The sequence below is a fragment of the Schistocerca piceifrons genome, chromosome X (genome assembly GCF_021461385.2).
Source record: "Schistocerca piceifrons isolate TAMUIC-IGC-003096 chromosome X, iqSchPice1.1, whole genome shotgun sequence".
Classification (NCBI taxonomy): Eukaryota; Metazoa; Arthropoda; class Insecta; order Orthoptera; family Acrididae; genus Schistocerca; species Schistocerca piceifrons.
Genome location: NC_060149.1, coordinates 790,659,537 through 790,675,315, shown reverse-complemented (window position 1 = coordinate 790,675,315; position 15,779 = coordinate 790,659,537). Strand labels below are relative to the sequence as shown.

Below are 15,779 nucleotides of genomic sequence, written 5' to 3'. Positions count from 1 at the left end.
CAAGCTACTCCTTTGTTAAAAAATGTATGTAAAAAATGTACAAGCTGAAAAGTTTCCTAATATTTCGGAAATTACACAATTACACAAAAACAGTTATGACTTCTGACTTCACGGAAAAGCTTATTCTTAAAATATCAGGAGTGGATGTTGCTAGAAGAGTCACCGAACATATTACTTCATCTCATATTTATGCTACGCAGTGACAAAGGGACTTAATGATACCCTACATGCCTTCAACCACACCCTGTACACTCGCTTGCGAACATAGGGTGTGGCATACACGAGCATTTTAGGAAGGAAAGAAAACTTTTAATGAAATTAACGTAGAATTGTGCAGGCGTACCGAGATACTGTAAAACACTTTACTCGAGACTAGTTTCACATTTAGAAAGCAATTTGTTACTGACCAGAAATCATAGCATAGGCTGGACAGAAATAAAGAATGCGGAAATTTTGTAGTTGGGATTTGCAGTATTGAGGACGCGATGGGAATTGTACGGTTACTTTATTTTTCTTAAGCTGATTATTTTATTCGTGTTTCGTGATAGTGGTTCCACCTTCCCAAATAACGTTATAGTGGGAACCGTTTCCGAGAGGCACAACCAGCGAACGGTCTAAGTGCTTATATCCGTTTCGACTGGCTGGCCGGTTCCGGTTTCCACCACGCTGCCACGCACTACTCAAGTGTAACCCGAGACTGACTCAGGTGCTTCTCGAAATAGCCAATGGCTGACGGCCAGCTTACCTACCCCAGTATCGAGTTTCACGTACCAAACAAAGTTTCTCTGAATACGACTTTTTAAATCAATTTTTCCCTCCATTTCCTCTTTTTTAAAAAAAGTGCGCATATTGTGGACTACTGACACGAATCTTCGGAAATACTAAACTGTAACTCCGATAACTCATACCCCGAAAGAATAATATTTCTTCCGCACTAACGTAGATTTACCTGAAGAGGCCTTTACGTTCTGGAGAAAATAAACTGTATATTTTCACAAGGCTGACACTTTGTTGAACGATGCCAGGATTGGAGCTTATCGCTTGGGCGCGGATTGTGTATTTCTGTTTGCCTGAAGGTCTGTTTGACGAGGGGGAGCTGGCACTGTCTAATGTCAGACGGTTCGTTTACCTTCTGAATGTATAAATCTGCTAGGAACAGGTTAAAAGGAAAGCACCTTACTAATTTTGTAAATCGGACACGCCCAGAAATTTTGCCTGAAGAAAGTGCACCAGTTCTGCTTAGAACTGCTTTTCAGTATTACAGTCGAAACAGAAGCTTTAAAGAGTTTGAGGCTTAGACTTGTGTCGTCCCTGGAAAGATGTCTCGTCGTCGATTTGACCACCTTCGCTGAAATACTGTTACATAGAACTGCTGTTTATTTAGCTACAGACGTTTTGCACTAATGCATGCGTTGTCAGATCCATTGAAGAATAGCAATGAATGAGGCAAAGACTGTAGCTATATGGCACTCTTATCCACCCTGTTGGCAAGCAATGGCTAGTCCTACTGCCAAGTAATTTAACAGCTGTTGTAAAGTCTACGGCTGAAAGGTGTCGCTGTCCACTTTACTTGTTGTTATTCTCACCAGTTAACTGAAAGTCATTTCACGAGATATAACATATAAAATTAATTTCTACAGTACTTTTGACGGCGGGTGCAGTTTTGAAAAAATATAGTTTCTAAACTACAGTTTGATTACAACATATCGTGAGTGTATGGTATAAATTGTCACATGTAATGCAACTAATGTAAAGGGAATACTTTCTGGAACTGTGGGATTCGTAGCTTCGACTCGAAACCGACTTCTCGGTGCCTTGTTCCGCACCTAAGATTGACATTTACAGATGCACTCTGATACGCCGTTGTTAGTAAGATTTTCATAGTGTCATATTGAGAGTTTGGTGCTGTTCGTATAACATGACGCTTCATTTACTCGACTGTTACTTAAGTGATTCTTGAATCTGTCTTTATGCCTGCATAATAGGTATCCAGAGGTTAACGACAGCGCCTTCTTCCCTACTGGACTTAAATCCCTTTTTATTTTTGTTGGAACAGAGACATTGCAGCTGCCTAATTGAACCTACCAGATTAGACGCATAATCGAATGAGCTATTAGAGTGCGTGTTCTGTTGCTGTTTCGAAATTATCCGAATTGCTATCACTCTTTTGAGAACTGAGACTCGGTTTCTCCTCTGGTGTTTTAAGAAAAATCTAATGAGTTGTATGATGTGTATGTGAAACACCAGGAGATTTCTGGAATCAAGTGGGCTTTTTATATTTGTTGGAACAGAGACATTGCAGCTGCCTGATTGAACCTACCAGATAAGACACTTAATCGAATGAGTAATTAGAGTTCGTGTTCTGTTGCTGTTTCGAAATTATCCGAATTGATCTCACTCTTTTGAGAACTGAGACTCGGTTTGTCCTCTAGTGTTATAAGAAAAATCTAGTGAGTTGTATGATGTGTACGTGAAACACCAGAAGATTTCTGGAATCGAGTGACCTGTCAGTTTCATAAAAATTCTCGACAAATGCTTTCTTACAGTAAATAAGTGACTAAATGCGCTTATTCCCTTCGGAGTGAAGAAAGTATCGCACCCCTTCATTTCCACTATTCTTAAAAATTGAGTTGAGCTTTATTGGTTTCTGCACAATGTCAGTCCTACCCGCTACTAATTTCGACTAGTGTGTGTGAATCTGAAGAAGATCGCAAAGTAACAGTGATATTCGTTGCTGTTTGATGACTGCTGTCTTGACGCCATGGCATACGGCCTGATGTTGTGTATCCAGCGTGAAGATTCGGATAAAAAAACATATTTGTTCCGAAAGCCTGTTCTGGAATATAACTCTTTCACCGGTGCAAGTGTAGTCGCCCTGTGTTCAGTGGGTCCCTGTGCCTACGAGAAAAGCGAAGTACTCACCCTGAGCTGAGACTCGAGGTCCGCCTTCTGGGCCTGCAGCTTGTTGGCGCGCTCCTGGACCTCACCCAGAGAGCCCTTCTCTCCTTCCAGCTGGGCGAGTAGCGCCGTCTTCTCCTCCAGCAGCTTGGCGTTGAGGGACTCAACTTCCTTGCGCGCCTTCTCTTCCCGCTCGAAGGCCTCCTGTGCCTTCTGTGCTTTCTCCTCGAGTTTCTGCAAACCACAGTCAGGAGTGTCAAGGGGGTCCATGTCTGGGAGCGTCGGCTGGGGCAGTGTTCGGTTCGGGTGGCTAGCGAGGACTGAGGCCCGCTGGAGCGCGCTGCTCGCTGTTCGCCGGGGGGCAGGCCTGCGTGGGCGCCGCGCTGGCACGCGCTCAAATAAAAATACATATTCCTGGAAGCCGTGGGCCGTGTGGGGAGCAACGAGGAATCAGGCTGGAGGGGAGGTTCATATTTAGCTGGCAACACCTAAAAATGTGGCTCGTGTGTGGGTTGCGGGATGGTCCAAGTGGCCCACGAGATATGTGCGGTGATATCCAGAAATAGGATGCCACGTTACCTTTCCGTTATCCTTCGCAAACACGGGAACATTCCGCCGTGTTTAACGGATTAGCGAGTGACTAGAACCTCACCTGCGAATAACTCGACAGGAATCGAGAGCTCCACTGGAATTGAGCCTCTCTGCAGAAAGCAATTTCACTTGCCCGCTGGAATGGGAGATGGCGATCTGAGACACTGATTTCTCAATTATAACATCTGCTCCCCGATAAAACATTTAATTCTCGGCGGAGTGTTAGCGGGAGTGAACCTTTCCGAAAGATTGAAATGTGTGCCGGTCAGGGGCTCGAACATGGAGCCTGTTGTGGTAGACAGATGTCCGTGAGTTTTAGACGGCTTACAGGGTGATAGACACTCCTAGTCGAGTCCTAGTGCTGCACGAACTTCTGTCCTCTCCAAAAACTTCACTTACGCCGATGCTTCTGGGCAGCATATTCACCTAAACGATAGAATGCGTAATAGTGGTAGTGAAACACATGACTTCGAGAAATAGTAAATTTTTAAATTACTCTCTCTGAGACTATGTCAGAAGTGGAGGACATGTTGAAAATCGGGCGGTCTTTTTTTCAGACGTTACATTTCGGAGATAACAGTAGGCATTTGGTGGCAAGAGCAGAATACGATGCGTGGAACAGTGAGAGCGAGGTGAATCTCACAGTCTTATAACAGTTCGAGACCCTAACGGAACCGTAATGGCGATCTGAGACACTGATTTCTCAATTATAACATCTGCTCCCCGATAGAACATTTAATTCTCGGCGGAGTGTTTGCGGGAATGAACCTTTTCGAAAGATTGAAATGTATGCCGGTCAGGGGTTCGAACTTGGAGCCCGTTGTGGTAGACAGATACTTTTGATCTGTCCGTGAGTTTTACAGCTTACAGGCTGATAGACATTCCTAGTCGAGTCCTAGTGCTGCACGAACTTCTGCCCTCTCCAAAAACGTCACTTACGCCGATGCGTCTGGGCAGCATATTCACCTAAACGATAGAATGCGTAATAGTGGTATTGAAACATATGACTTCGAGAAATACTAATTTTTTTTAATCACCCTCTCTTAGACCATATCAAAAGTGGAGGATGTGTTGAAAATCGGACGGTCTTTTTTTCAGACGCTACATTTCGGAGGTAACAGTAGACATTTTGTGGCAAAAGCAGGATACGATGCATGGACCAGTGAGAGCGAGGTGAATCTCACAGTCTTACAACAGTTCGAGACCCTAATGGAACCGCAATGGCAGAGTTTTAGTCATCGATCGGAATGGGAAGTACGAATAACTTGCAATGATACTTAAATTATGTTTTTTGGGGCCCCCATCGTCCATTTTCATCAGTTTCTACATCACCGGTTTGTACAGTTTCTTTGCGACGTGAAATACAAAATGTTTTAATCACCCTCTCTTAGACTATATCAAAAGTGGAGGACATGTTGAAAATTGGACGGTCTTTTTTTCAGACGTTACATTTCGGAGGTAGCAGTAGGCATTTTGTGGCAAAAGCAGAATACGATGCGTGGACCAGTGAGAGCGAGGTGAATCTCACAGTCTTATAACAGTTCGAGACCCTTATGGAACCGTAATGGCAGAGTTTTAGTCATCGGGCGGAATTGGAAGTAGGAATAACTTGCAATGATACTTAAATTATATTTTTTGGGGCCCACGTCGTCCATTTTCGTCAGTTTTTACATCACCGGTTTCCACAGTTTCTTTGCGACGAGAAAATTTCTCCCCGTGAGTATGCCACAGCTGTCGTGCTTCCAGAAATAGCATGTGAAGAATTACAAGAAAAGATGGAAAGTGCATTTACTGGTTACGAGATCGAGAGAAAGCAATAGGACAGAACTGAACTTTGATTCTCTTTTAGGCATTGTGCATTCCAATGGGTAATGGCTTGTAATGAAAGGACGGAGTGGAAAGCAACGTCAGCATCACGTTCAGAGACGTTGCTCGAATCGTAATTGGAAGAAGACAGATTTGAAGTTAAAATAAGTAGAGCGACTAAGTGATACATGAAACAGGGAGATCAGATAGTGGTACAATAAGTACCCTCCGCCACACACCGTAAGGTGGCTCGCGGAGTATAGATGTAGATGTAGATGTAGATGGAGGACGTACCTTAATCTCATCCTCTATGCGCGTGACGTTGAGCAGAGGCTTGACCTTCTGCCACAACTTCCACCATGGCCAGGTGCGGAGCTGCAGGTACTTGCGCAGGTTGCGCTGTACCACTTGGAGGGCCACTCTGCCAACACACACACACAAACCGCAATTGTATAGTAGAAAATCACAAAACGCAACAACTCTTCACACAAATTAACAGTGTTAGAGCCTAGCCAACGTCGTACCATTTAATAGTTGAAATACAGAGTAATGTTTATTACTCAATATCTCAAGCCAAGTTACTACTTCTCGGTGGTGGAACGGACTATAATCAATTGCTTCAAAGATATTTCACGGTTGGCTGTGCTTCGAGTGACCGCACGTATAGAAACCTCTTACTAGGGAATAAAACATCTATTCTGTAGCGAAAACCAAAACTGTTAATGGCAGAAGTTTCTAATCGAACAGAAAAGCGAGTATGTAACATTGAAATAAAAATGCACTGGAATAAAGCGCATGACTAATTTATGTGTGAAGTGTTATGAATGCTATTTAATTCAGTTTTCGGCCAATTAAATAGACACTTGTTACTGGCTACTAGGTGATTCTGAGAGTATTTACTAATGTGACTTCATCTGACTTTAAAATGTATAATATATTTATTTTAAGTTTTGCAGAATTTTTCAGAGAATGTGAAGTAATTGAAACATCTCACATCACAACCCAGTCTTTCCTAACTGACAAGTATTTAACTAGTTTTTCCCCACAAATAATTTGGTAAAAAGCACATTCCAAGCTGTACTGAAAATAATAATTTAACTCTGAGGTATAACTGGGACACTAATAGCAACTTGAGGAAAACTACACTATTAGGAGCTGTCAAGTAGGTAGTGTTGGCTCACCTCTGTTCCTGGAGCTTCTTGTACTCCTTCCTTGCCAGGTAACCTCTGATCCAGGCCTGCATCCAACTGATGATCTTGCCAAGACGCTCGTCTCGCAACTCTTCCATCTGACCCAGGATTCCAGCTCTGAAGAACACCTATAAACAGTGGTTCGTTCTAACCACGAACTGTCGGCGGAAGGAATTGTCTCCTAATACCCCTTGTGGCGCAAATTTGTGCTTTATTTTGCTGCCATAGCCCTGTTTCATCATCATGTTCGTTTTTATTTCATAGTACGGTGAAACAGTGATCCAACAATTGTTATTAAAACATGAAACGCGTTTTGTTCTCTGACCAAAAAAATAGTGAAAATTTTGCCCTGTTCTCCATGACTGTAATATAAATCGTGTTAGAAAGCCCTTCTTCCCTCCCTATTCGACCACTGCTTCTGACAAGAGAACCTCCCCATCGCACCCCTCTCAGATTTAGTTATAAGTTGGCACAGTGGATAGGCCTTGAAAAAGTGAACACAGATCAATCGAGAAAACAGGAAGAAGTTGTGTGGAACTATGAAAAAAATTAGTAAAATATACAAACTGAGTAGTGCATGCGCAAGATAAGCCATCAAGAAAAATGTGACCTCGGGAGCGCCGTGGTTCCGTGGTTAGCGTGCGTAGCTGCGGAACGAGAGGTCCTAGGTTCAAGTCTTCCCTCGACTGAAAATTTTATTTTCGCTAAGTTATGATCTGTCCGTTCGTTCATTGACGTCTCTGTTCACTGCAATAAGTTTAGTGTCCATGTTTTGCGACCGCACCGCAAAACCGTGCGATTAGTAGACGAAAGGACGTGCCTCTCCAATGGGAACCGAAAACATTTGATGGAAAGGTCATAGGTCAACCGATTCCTCCACAGGAAAACACGTCTGATATATTCTATACGACACTGGTGACGGCATGTGCGTCACATGACAGGAATATGTTGTCGACCCACCTAACTTGTACATGGGTAAAAAGATTCTTCTACCTTGCCCGATTTAGGTTTTCTTGTGGATGTGATAATCACTCGCAAAAAAGTGATGAAAACACAAGAGTTTGTCACATAAACTGAAAATAAAAAATTAAACTTTTCACTCGAGGGAAGAATTGAACCTAGGATCTCTCGTTCCGTAGCTGCTCTCGCTAACCACAGGACCACGGCGCTCCTTGACTCCCATTGTCCTTGATGTTGCCTATCTTCGCATGGACTACTCAGTTTGTATATTTTACTAATTTTTTTCATAGTTCCACACAACTTCTTCCTGTTTTCTCGATTGATCTGTGTTCAGTTTTTCAAGCCCTATCCACTGTGCCAACTTATAACTAAATCTGTGGGGGGTGCGATGGGGAGGTTCCCTTGTGAGGTGAGGATACGCAGTGAAATTGCGCCCTGAAACTCCTTTCCGTGTGCACGGTCACAGCTGAAATATGCGTTTTCTCGTTTATTTGTTTCATGAGCTCTTTGTTAAATGCTACCAGAAAAATAATTTTGTACGTTGGCGAAGTCACGAAAATGGAGCAGCGTGATATGAACCGGGGTCTCTAAACTCACAGCTGCTCCGTAGATAAAAGACCAGAAATTTGGAATAGCCTGTCAGATATGAAGAGTATTAGAATATTTTTAGTAATCTGTTCGTCTTTAGATCTGTCCTAGGTAAGTATACCGCAGAATTAGTCTCTGCTACTTGTAATAAGGTTGATACACTTCAAATCATATGTCTTTACTTAAAGCTCATTTGATGTATTTGATACCTGAAGTGGTATTACTACGCCTCCAAAAGCTATAACGAAGAGATTAGCAGCACCTATGTACCGAAAAACTGCATTAATTATCATGCAGAAACACCATGCACAAACGAAAACTATGTGCCTAAAACAGATTCTGGGGAATAATAAGAAGCTGTTAAAACAAACTCTGGAAAGCGCGTTAATGAAAATTATGAAGCCATACCTCAATTTACCTCAATTGATTGAATAGAAAATGGTGAATGGGTTTCATTGCAAATACGATATGAATATCATCTGCATAGCAAAGTGGAACTGCTGTACCCGAACTACCGAAATATTTTGTTAAGAGAAGCTTCGTTAGCAAGTTGTCTTACTCCATAGATATAATTCAACAATTGTAACCAGCCGTCAATTAGTTGAGAGGAAGATACTTATTACCTCAAATCATGAAATTTAATGTAAGTTAACAGGCACTTATTAGGTAACAGAACAGACATACAGATAAAAGCAAATGCAGTTCCTGTTATACGACAACGACTTGAAAGCTTTTAATATTGTCTAACTTAGGCCGGTTACAAGATATAGAAGGCATTCAGCCATTTACTTCACAGTGTACTATTACGAGCAAAGTTTGCTCATTTCAGTTAAGCTGTATTTCGTTGGACAGAACTGTGAGAGGCTGATGTCTGCCATCCATACCTTTGTTTTACCCATTCGATACTGCTCAGCGTCCATATTCACGTGGTCCAGGATGACTTGCGTCGCCTTCTCGGCTGCCATTGGCTCTTTGACAAGATGTGCGCAGAGGATTTTGTATCTGGAGATGCAACACGGTGGATATAGCATGGGCCCAAGTCGTGGTTGGGTTTCACCGTGTGTATAGGATAAGCAGGTTCCTCAGCTTGTCAGGGACTAAGACCAACAAATTTGTCGAAGAGCATAATTTATGACAACAGAGGCAATTTTCCTCTTTAGTATCTAATGTCTGGTAAATAAATGTGATCCAATTTGCTTTCCAGCACTGAGTCCCGTGACAAAAACTGGGAACCAGCCTCTTTAAGGTAAGGATAAGGCAACATCTACTTTATTTACACATCTAAAAAACTGCAAGTTTCTTCTTTCAGTAACAAAACACACACACATAAATTAACCCACTGTCACTGGTGGGTTTGCTTTAGGAACGAAGGGATGCAGTCCAGATATTAGAACATTTATACAATTGCAACTAGATAAAAAGTAACACATAAAATAGGGTTTTATGTTTTCACTGGTGGCCCAATGTCTTCATAGGCTTCAGTGATTCGGCACACAGATCACACATCACAGAGAATCGGAGAAGATATTTGCTTCAGAATTTGCTACAAGTACTTAGTTTGATGTCCTCGTGAAAGTAAAATGTTAGCAAGCTCATATCTTCCCCGATTTTTAAGGTTACATGCCTTGGTGTGACCCAAACGGTAAGACTCGGTGTCAAGGTTCACAGCATCCAGAATTGTCTGGGCCATCTTCTTTGGGTCGTCTCCTTTAAGAGCATCCACGGCTTGGGGAGCTAGAATCTTGTATCTAGCGTGTTCCAGAGTAAAAAAATACACAAAAGTTACATTTTGTCCCAGAACTGTGTAAAATTTGGGGATTATGTAATAAACTACGTCTCCAGTGTCTCGTTTGCTGCAGGTCATATGCGGGTTCTGGGGAAACAGCAAAAAGGGAAGAAACAAGCTATGTTGTTACCAATAACATCGAAGCCGTAGTTGGCGGTTTTCGATGTTACGCTTAAGAGGAGTTGAAAATGATTCCTGAGTTTCAGTCAGGTTATCATTTCAAACAGAAAACTGTTTTTCTATATTATTGATAGTTGAAGTTCGGGTAATACAGGCAAGGCAGGGAAAAAAGAAAATCCATGGTCCAATCGGTTTTTGCGTTGCAAAGAAGGGAGCTTCTGACGTCACCAGGAAAAAATCAAAATTCCTTTCATCGGTGACGTTAAAAAATTGGAAGTAAATGCACCGGGACCACCTGGTTTTGTCTCGTGGGTGGTTCCGTGATGTTTTAAAATAATCCTTGCCTTGGTGTGTCCAATACGGTAACTGTCGGGGTCAAGACCGACTGATTCCAAACACTTAGCAGCAGCGTTCTTGGGTTCCTTCTCAGCCTGCATGATGGCAGGGGCAAGAATCATATAGCTTGGGGAAAAAATATACACATTATCACAGATAACCCAGTTACCGTTTCATTCTAACAACTTACATAACTTACACTCTAACGTGAATTTATTAAACTTCATATACTTCAGTTCATTATTCTTGTTATAAATACAAATGAAAGTTTTTTAAAAAAAATCTGTTATTGAAAAATCCATGTACATTATCTTCTTCTACACGAAGCTGTAGAATCATACTTGTAAGAAAAGACACCTTAAATAAGCATAATGCATGTGCTAAAGCAGCTAGTTTATTACACAGGTTGCTAGATTTTTTAATTATCATTGCTAATTTTCTGTAGACATCGTTTAATAGAGTTCTGCTGTAGTAATGAATATAGTTCGTCATGAATAATTAATATAGTTCGTAAAATCACTGTAAATATGTAGAATATGAAAGTTCCATTCAAAACTACTAAGACTGAGACAGGCACATGATGAAAATTTTCAATGATTTGGTTTAAGAGTTTATCAGATTAAAAAAGTTGAATGCTTTTGATCTTGACTGTGAATGTTTTTTATGTGTTTATACTAGGTTCTCCTTCTAAGAACTTACCGGAGCTTGAAGTCAGGATAGACCATCCTGTTGGGGAATCCCTTTCGGCAAATACGGATACCCTCAAGTACACCGTTACAGGTGAGCTGGTGCATTACCAGGTGAGAGTCAATCAGACCTGCGAACACAAAGAGAACAGTGGTCCGTGCGTAACAGTCAAGCGTTCACAACTTACAAGGGAACATCCCCATCGCACCCCCTCAGAAAGTTGGCACAGTGGATAGGCCTTGAAAAACTGAACACAGATCAATCGAGAAAACAGGAAGAAGTTGTGTGGAACTATGAAAAAATAAGCAAAATATACAAACTGGGTCGTCCAGGCGTAAGATAGGCAATATTAAGGGAAATGTGACGCGCAGAGCGCCGCGGTCCCGTGGTTAGCGTGAACAGCTGCGGAACGAGAGGTCCTTGGTTCAAATCTGCCCTCGACTGAAAATTTTGCTTTCTTTATTTTCGCAAAGTTATGATCTGTCCGTTCGTTCATTGACGTCTCTGTTCACTGTAATAAGTTTAGTGTCTGTGTTTTGCGACCGCACCGCAAAACCGTGTGATTAGTTGATGAAAGGACGTGCCTCTCCAATGGGAACCGAAAACATTTGACCTCAAGGTCATAGGTCAACCGATTCCTCCACAGGAAAACACGTCTGATATTTTGTATACGACACTGGTGACAGCATGTGCGTCACATGACAGGAATATGTAGTCGACCCACCTAACTAGTACACCTGGCGAATGGGTGAAAAGATTCTTCTACCTTGCCCGATTTAGGTTTTCTTGTGGATGTAATAATCACTCTAAAAAAAGTGATGAAAACATAAGAGTTTTTCACATAAACTGAAAATAAAAAGTTAAAATTTTCGGTCGAGGGAAGATTTGAACCGAAGACCTCTCGTTCTGCAGCTGTTTTGCCCTTAATGTTGCCTATCTTACGCATGGACGACCCAGTTTGTATATTTTGCTTATTTTTTCATAGTTCCACACAACTTCTTCCTGTTTTCTCGATCGATCTGTGTTCAGTTTTTCAATGCATATCCACTGTGCCAACTTATAACTAAATCTGAGGGGGGTGCGATGGGGATGTTCCCTTGTTAGTGTCTCGTTTGTAGCCAGGAAATATCCTTTTACAAAATTGCTTTGCTATTAACTGGATCAGTTGTATTTTTCATTGTATCTGTTCGTGAATGGTACATGTTTTCGTTTGTGTAGAGGTACTGCTTCGAAGCTCCGTGTACTGACCTGGCTGCTTCAACTCGTTGGGGATGATACAACGCACGAAGTGAGGCTGCGTGCTCCTCAGGGTGGTCATCAAGTTGTTCAGTTGCTCCTGTGGAACCATAACAATCTTTTAAAATGCCATTCTACGTTTCACACTCTTTCTGAACATGTCACGTTTACAAACTCTCCTACACCCCTCAACAAGATTTTAACTCCACAGAACAGTGGTATAAAAAGGAAATTTTTCAGAGCTGTAGAAAATATTTCGTACTTTTAATGTTTAGTTCTGCTACAGTGGAAAATAACTGCCAAATCCTTCTTATTCAGTAATTTAGGAGAGGTTACAGAAAAAAGTTTCTTCCATTCGGAGATAGCTAGTATGTTACAACTGTGGGAAACGTTTCTATACCACTGTCACCCAAAGAAAGTGTAATAGGTTCATATTCTGTTAGTATTTTCAGACACCCAGTTATCAAATAATTAGATCAGTTAGTAAATTTCTTATTAGACACTACAATAGCCACTAGTGTTGGTGGCAACAATAAAATCCAGTTCTGGCAAGGAACTTTTACGTAAAGACTAAGGTATTCTTTCTACAGTTGTTACCCGTCCCTTCTGGTAATAGATGGTCTTAAGTTCGTAAACACCCCATATGCACAAAAATGATCAATATCGGTAATTAATGAGTGAAATAAAAAATGCACAGATCCTTAGAACTTAAGAGTTAGCGAGACTGTTGAGAGATTAGCGTTAGTGGAGGAGCGAGGCAGAGAAGCAGTTAGAGGTCACCGTGTTTGGTGCTGGCCGGTGGTGGTTTCATGCTGTCGCCAGTCCTTGTCCTGGAAGACGGCGCGCTACAAACTACGTAACACAACACACGGCCGTCAGGGTGGGACTCTGCCGATGATCCGGCGTTGCCCGCTCGCAACGTCTCGGGCTAACGCCGTATCTCAATGGCAACTTCCCAAGCTACGGCCACACGTAAAGTAAAAATCGTTACTGAACACTTCATTGTCTTAAAAAGGGCTGTGGGTGAAATCACAATATCCAGACAACTCCCATAAGCGTCGCCTGTTGGGCGACAGCTTACAGGAGCTGGAAAGTGGGGAATTGACGCACCTTGTAGGACGAAGACACGGTGGCGAAACCACCACCCTTCTTTCCACGTCCACCTATTGAACAATAAAGCGATAGTTGCGAGTTTTAGTACAGGCGCGAGAAAATAAACAGAACAATTTGCATACATTATACATAGAAATGCACTTAAACAGTGATGTAAAAAGCTGTGAGTATGTATGTACATATAACCGACCTGTAAGACACAACGCAAAATTGTTACAAGGAAAAGGAAGTATATCGACAGCAGCATTAGAGCAAGTGGCCCTTAAGAGAGACAGAACAAATAAATGCTGTAGCTTACGATCTGCAAAAATAAAATAACGACAAGAGTGTGTTAGGCGGCAGGCAAGTAGCCGCGCTGTAAGAGATGCGAGATGAGGCTGTGGAAGTACAGTCTACAAGAGGTGTAAGTTGTGTGACGGTCACGTCTTGGTTTTACCCTGTGTTTCATGGAGACGGACTGGAATGAAGAACCCAGGTGCCGCTTCGTGCCAGCAGCTGCAAACATATGTAACACTGCAGGATTTGACAACTTACTTTTTGTCTTGAGAAAAATAAAGAGAACGTGTACCTTTGTAGATCATTCTCTGCAAATATTCTTAGAGAGAATTCTCCTAAACATAGAGCAATTAAATGAGAATTTAGAGCTCACAATTTGTCAATGAAGTTGCTTGTTCATAAATATTTTGTGTAGTAAAATGTAGTTTGTAGTTCTAGAGCTATAGCTCCTTAATGTGTGACGCATTTAAAATCGAAAAGGAGATCATATGTACATAGAAATTTTGATTCGTGTTATGTGTGGGAGTGTGTGTGTGTGTGTGTGTGTGTGTGTGTGTGTGTTTTGCGTCATCCATTTATAGCTGAAAGAAATAGTATGCTGTCTACAGGAAATTTTCAGTTTCAGTTTTAGAATGTGTTTCGTCTTTGAGCTCCAAAGCAAAATACATGTATGAACGAATATCTTCAGAGCCAAAATTACTTGCCATCTGAGTTTTATTTTTAACGCGAAATAGTGAAATGGAAGACGAGAAATCCTGTGCTCTTGTGACTTTCAAAAGCTATTGTCATAACTGAAACTAAAAAACAAACAAAAAATAAAGACCAGACATGTAAGGTACTGCGGGTAAGAAAGAACTAACGGATGGCCTTTCCATATCAGTGTCCGAGAGATCGTGACCCGTTTATCACTCACATGAGATGCTAGGCTTGGTTGATTTCACTATTCTTCAGGGACGGCTGATTTCGCCACAGACTGAGAATTTGTGTCACTACAGTCAGAAAAGCAAAAAAAAAAAAAAAAAAAAAAAATGGCTCTGAGCACTATGGGACTTAACATCTATGGTCATCAGTCCCCTAGAACTTAGAACTACGTAAACCTAACTAACCTAAGGACATCACACAACACCCAGTCATCACGAGGCAGAGAAAATCCCTGACCCCACCGGGAATCGAACATGGGAACCCGGGCGTGGGAAGCGAGAACGCTACCGCACGACCACGAGCTGCGGACTCAGAAAAGCAAGTAGAGGCATCTAGCGCAATAGAAAATGTCAATTACGATTGATAGTTCGGAAAGTTATAGTCCCATAGCCCCAAGGGAAACCCACGTAGCGCTTTGGTTTTTTTTTTTTTTTTTTTTTTTAATCTCGTGACATCTCAGAAATTTTCCATTTAGTGCGCCAGTAGACTTTGATAAATGTGTAGTTGATCGACTCTAGATGCATTCGATGAAATCCAATTCAACTTAGGCCGAATACAGTAAACGATTACACAAGCACTTCGCTCCGATGATGGCAGCCGCCTTCCTGGGGTGGTATCTAATGAAAATTTCTTCACTCCGACAGCCACACACACTTAAGAATATGAGAGGAATGAATTTCCTCGCTTTGCGCAAGAAAATACTTGCGATTATATTCCATAAGTAGTTGTAGGAAATACATGTTCTCTTACCCTTGCCACCACCAGCGGCTTCAGCACCGCCAGACTGTCCAGGATGGTCGGCGAAAATCTCTACCAGCAGCTTGTTAGCGGATTTCTTGAACTGGTCGACGACGGTGTCGTTCAGGGGGTCCTTGTTCTTCTCAAGCCACCCTGTGATGTTGTAGGACACCTGGCGAAGCAGAGGACCGTCAGTAAGTGTTTGGCCGCGCACAGATTCGGGTGCTCGAGTCCGCTGACTGCGTGACTTACCGTTCCGGCGTAGTGAGCAATGGCAAAGTGGGCAGCGGGCTGACCGGGCTTTGGCGGCTTCGGCTTCATGAAGTTGGGAGACTTGCCCAAGTGGTTGTTCATCAGCTTCTCCTCAAAGGTCTTGTCTGTCGCCTTGGGGAACATAGACTCTTCCTCCAGGATTGACAGGATACCCATAGGCTGTGCACACAGAGAGACTTGCTTTGGCATTGCCCTTCTCCTCACGAATCAGCGAAAGAAAGCTGCTCGAATGAATCGGCACAAAAGAGTGCGCAGTAATC

General features: G+C 42.2%; 1 protein-coding gene across 25 annotated transcripts in view; it reads right to left on the bottom strand.

The window, feature by feature from the left end:
• The window catches only part of LOC124721282 (myosin heavy chain, muscle), a 48,682-nt gene that overhangs the window by 16,234 nt on the left and 16,669 nt on the right, over positions 1–15,779 (bottom strand). For 13 of the 25 annotated variants that reach the window (XM_047246175.1, XM_047246185.1, XM_047246177.1 and 10 more), the window contains exons 14-22: positions 15,499–15,678; positions 15,259–15,418; positions 13,309–13,361; positions 12,211–12,298; positions 10,975–11,092; positions 9,658–9,781; positions 6,477–6,613; positions 5,590–5,716; positions 2,923–3,132 (exon numbers count right to left, since the gene is read on the bottom strand). In XM_047246175.1, coding sequence (XP_047102131.1) covers positions 2,923–3,132; positions 5,590–5,716; positions 6,477–6,613; positions 9,658–9,781; positions 10,975–11,092; positions 12,211–12,298; positions 13,309–13,361; positions 15,259–15,418; positions 15,499–15,678 — 1,197 coding nt within the window. Of the gene's footprint in view, positions 1–2,922; positions 3,133–5,589; positions 5,717–6,476; positions 6,614–8,917; positions 9,036–9,657; positions 9,782–10,283; positions 10,402–10,974; positions 11,093–12,210; positions 12,299–13,308; positions 13,362–15,258; positions 15,419–15,498; positions 15,679–15,779 lie in introns of all 25 variants that reach the window. The other 12 variants (XM_047246193.1, XM_047246191.1, XM_047246188.1 and 9 more) reach the window with 2 other exon arrangements.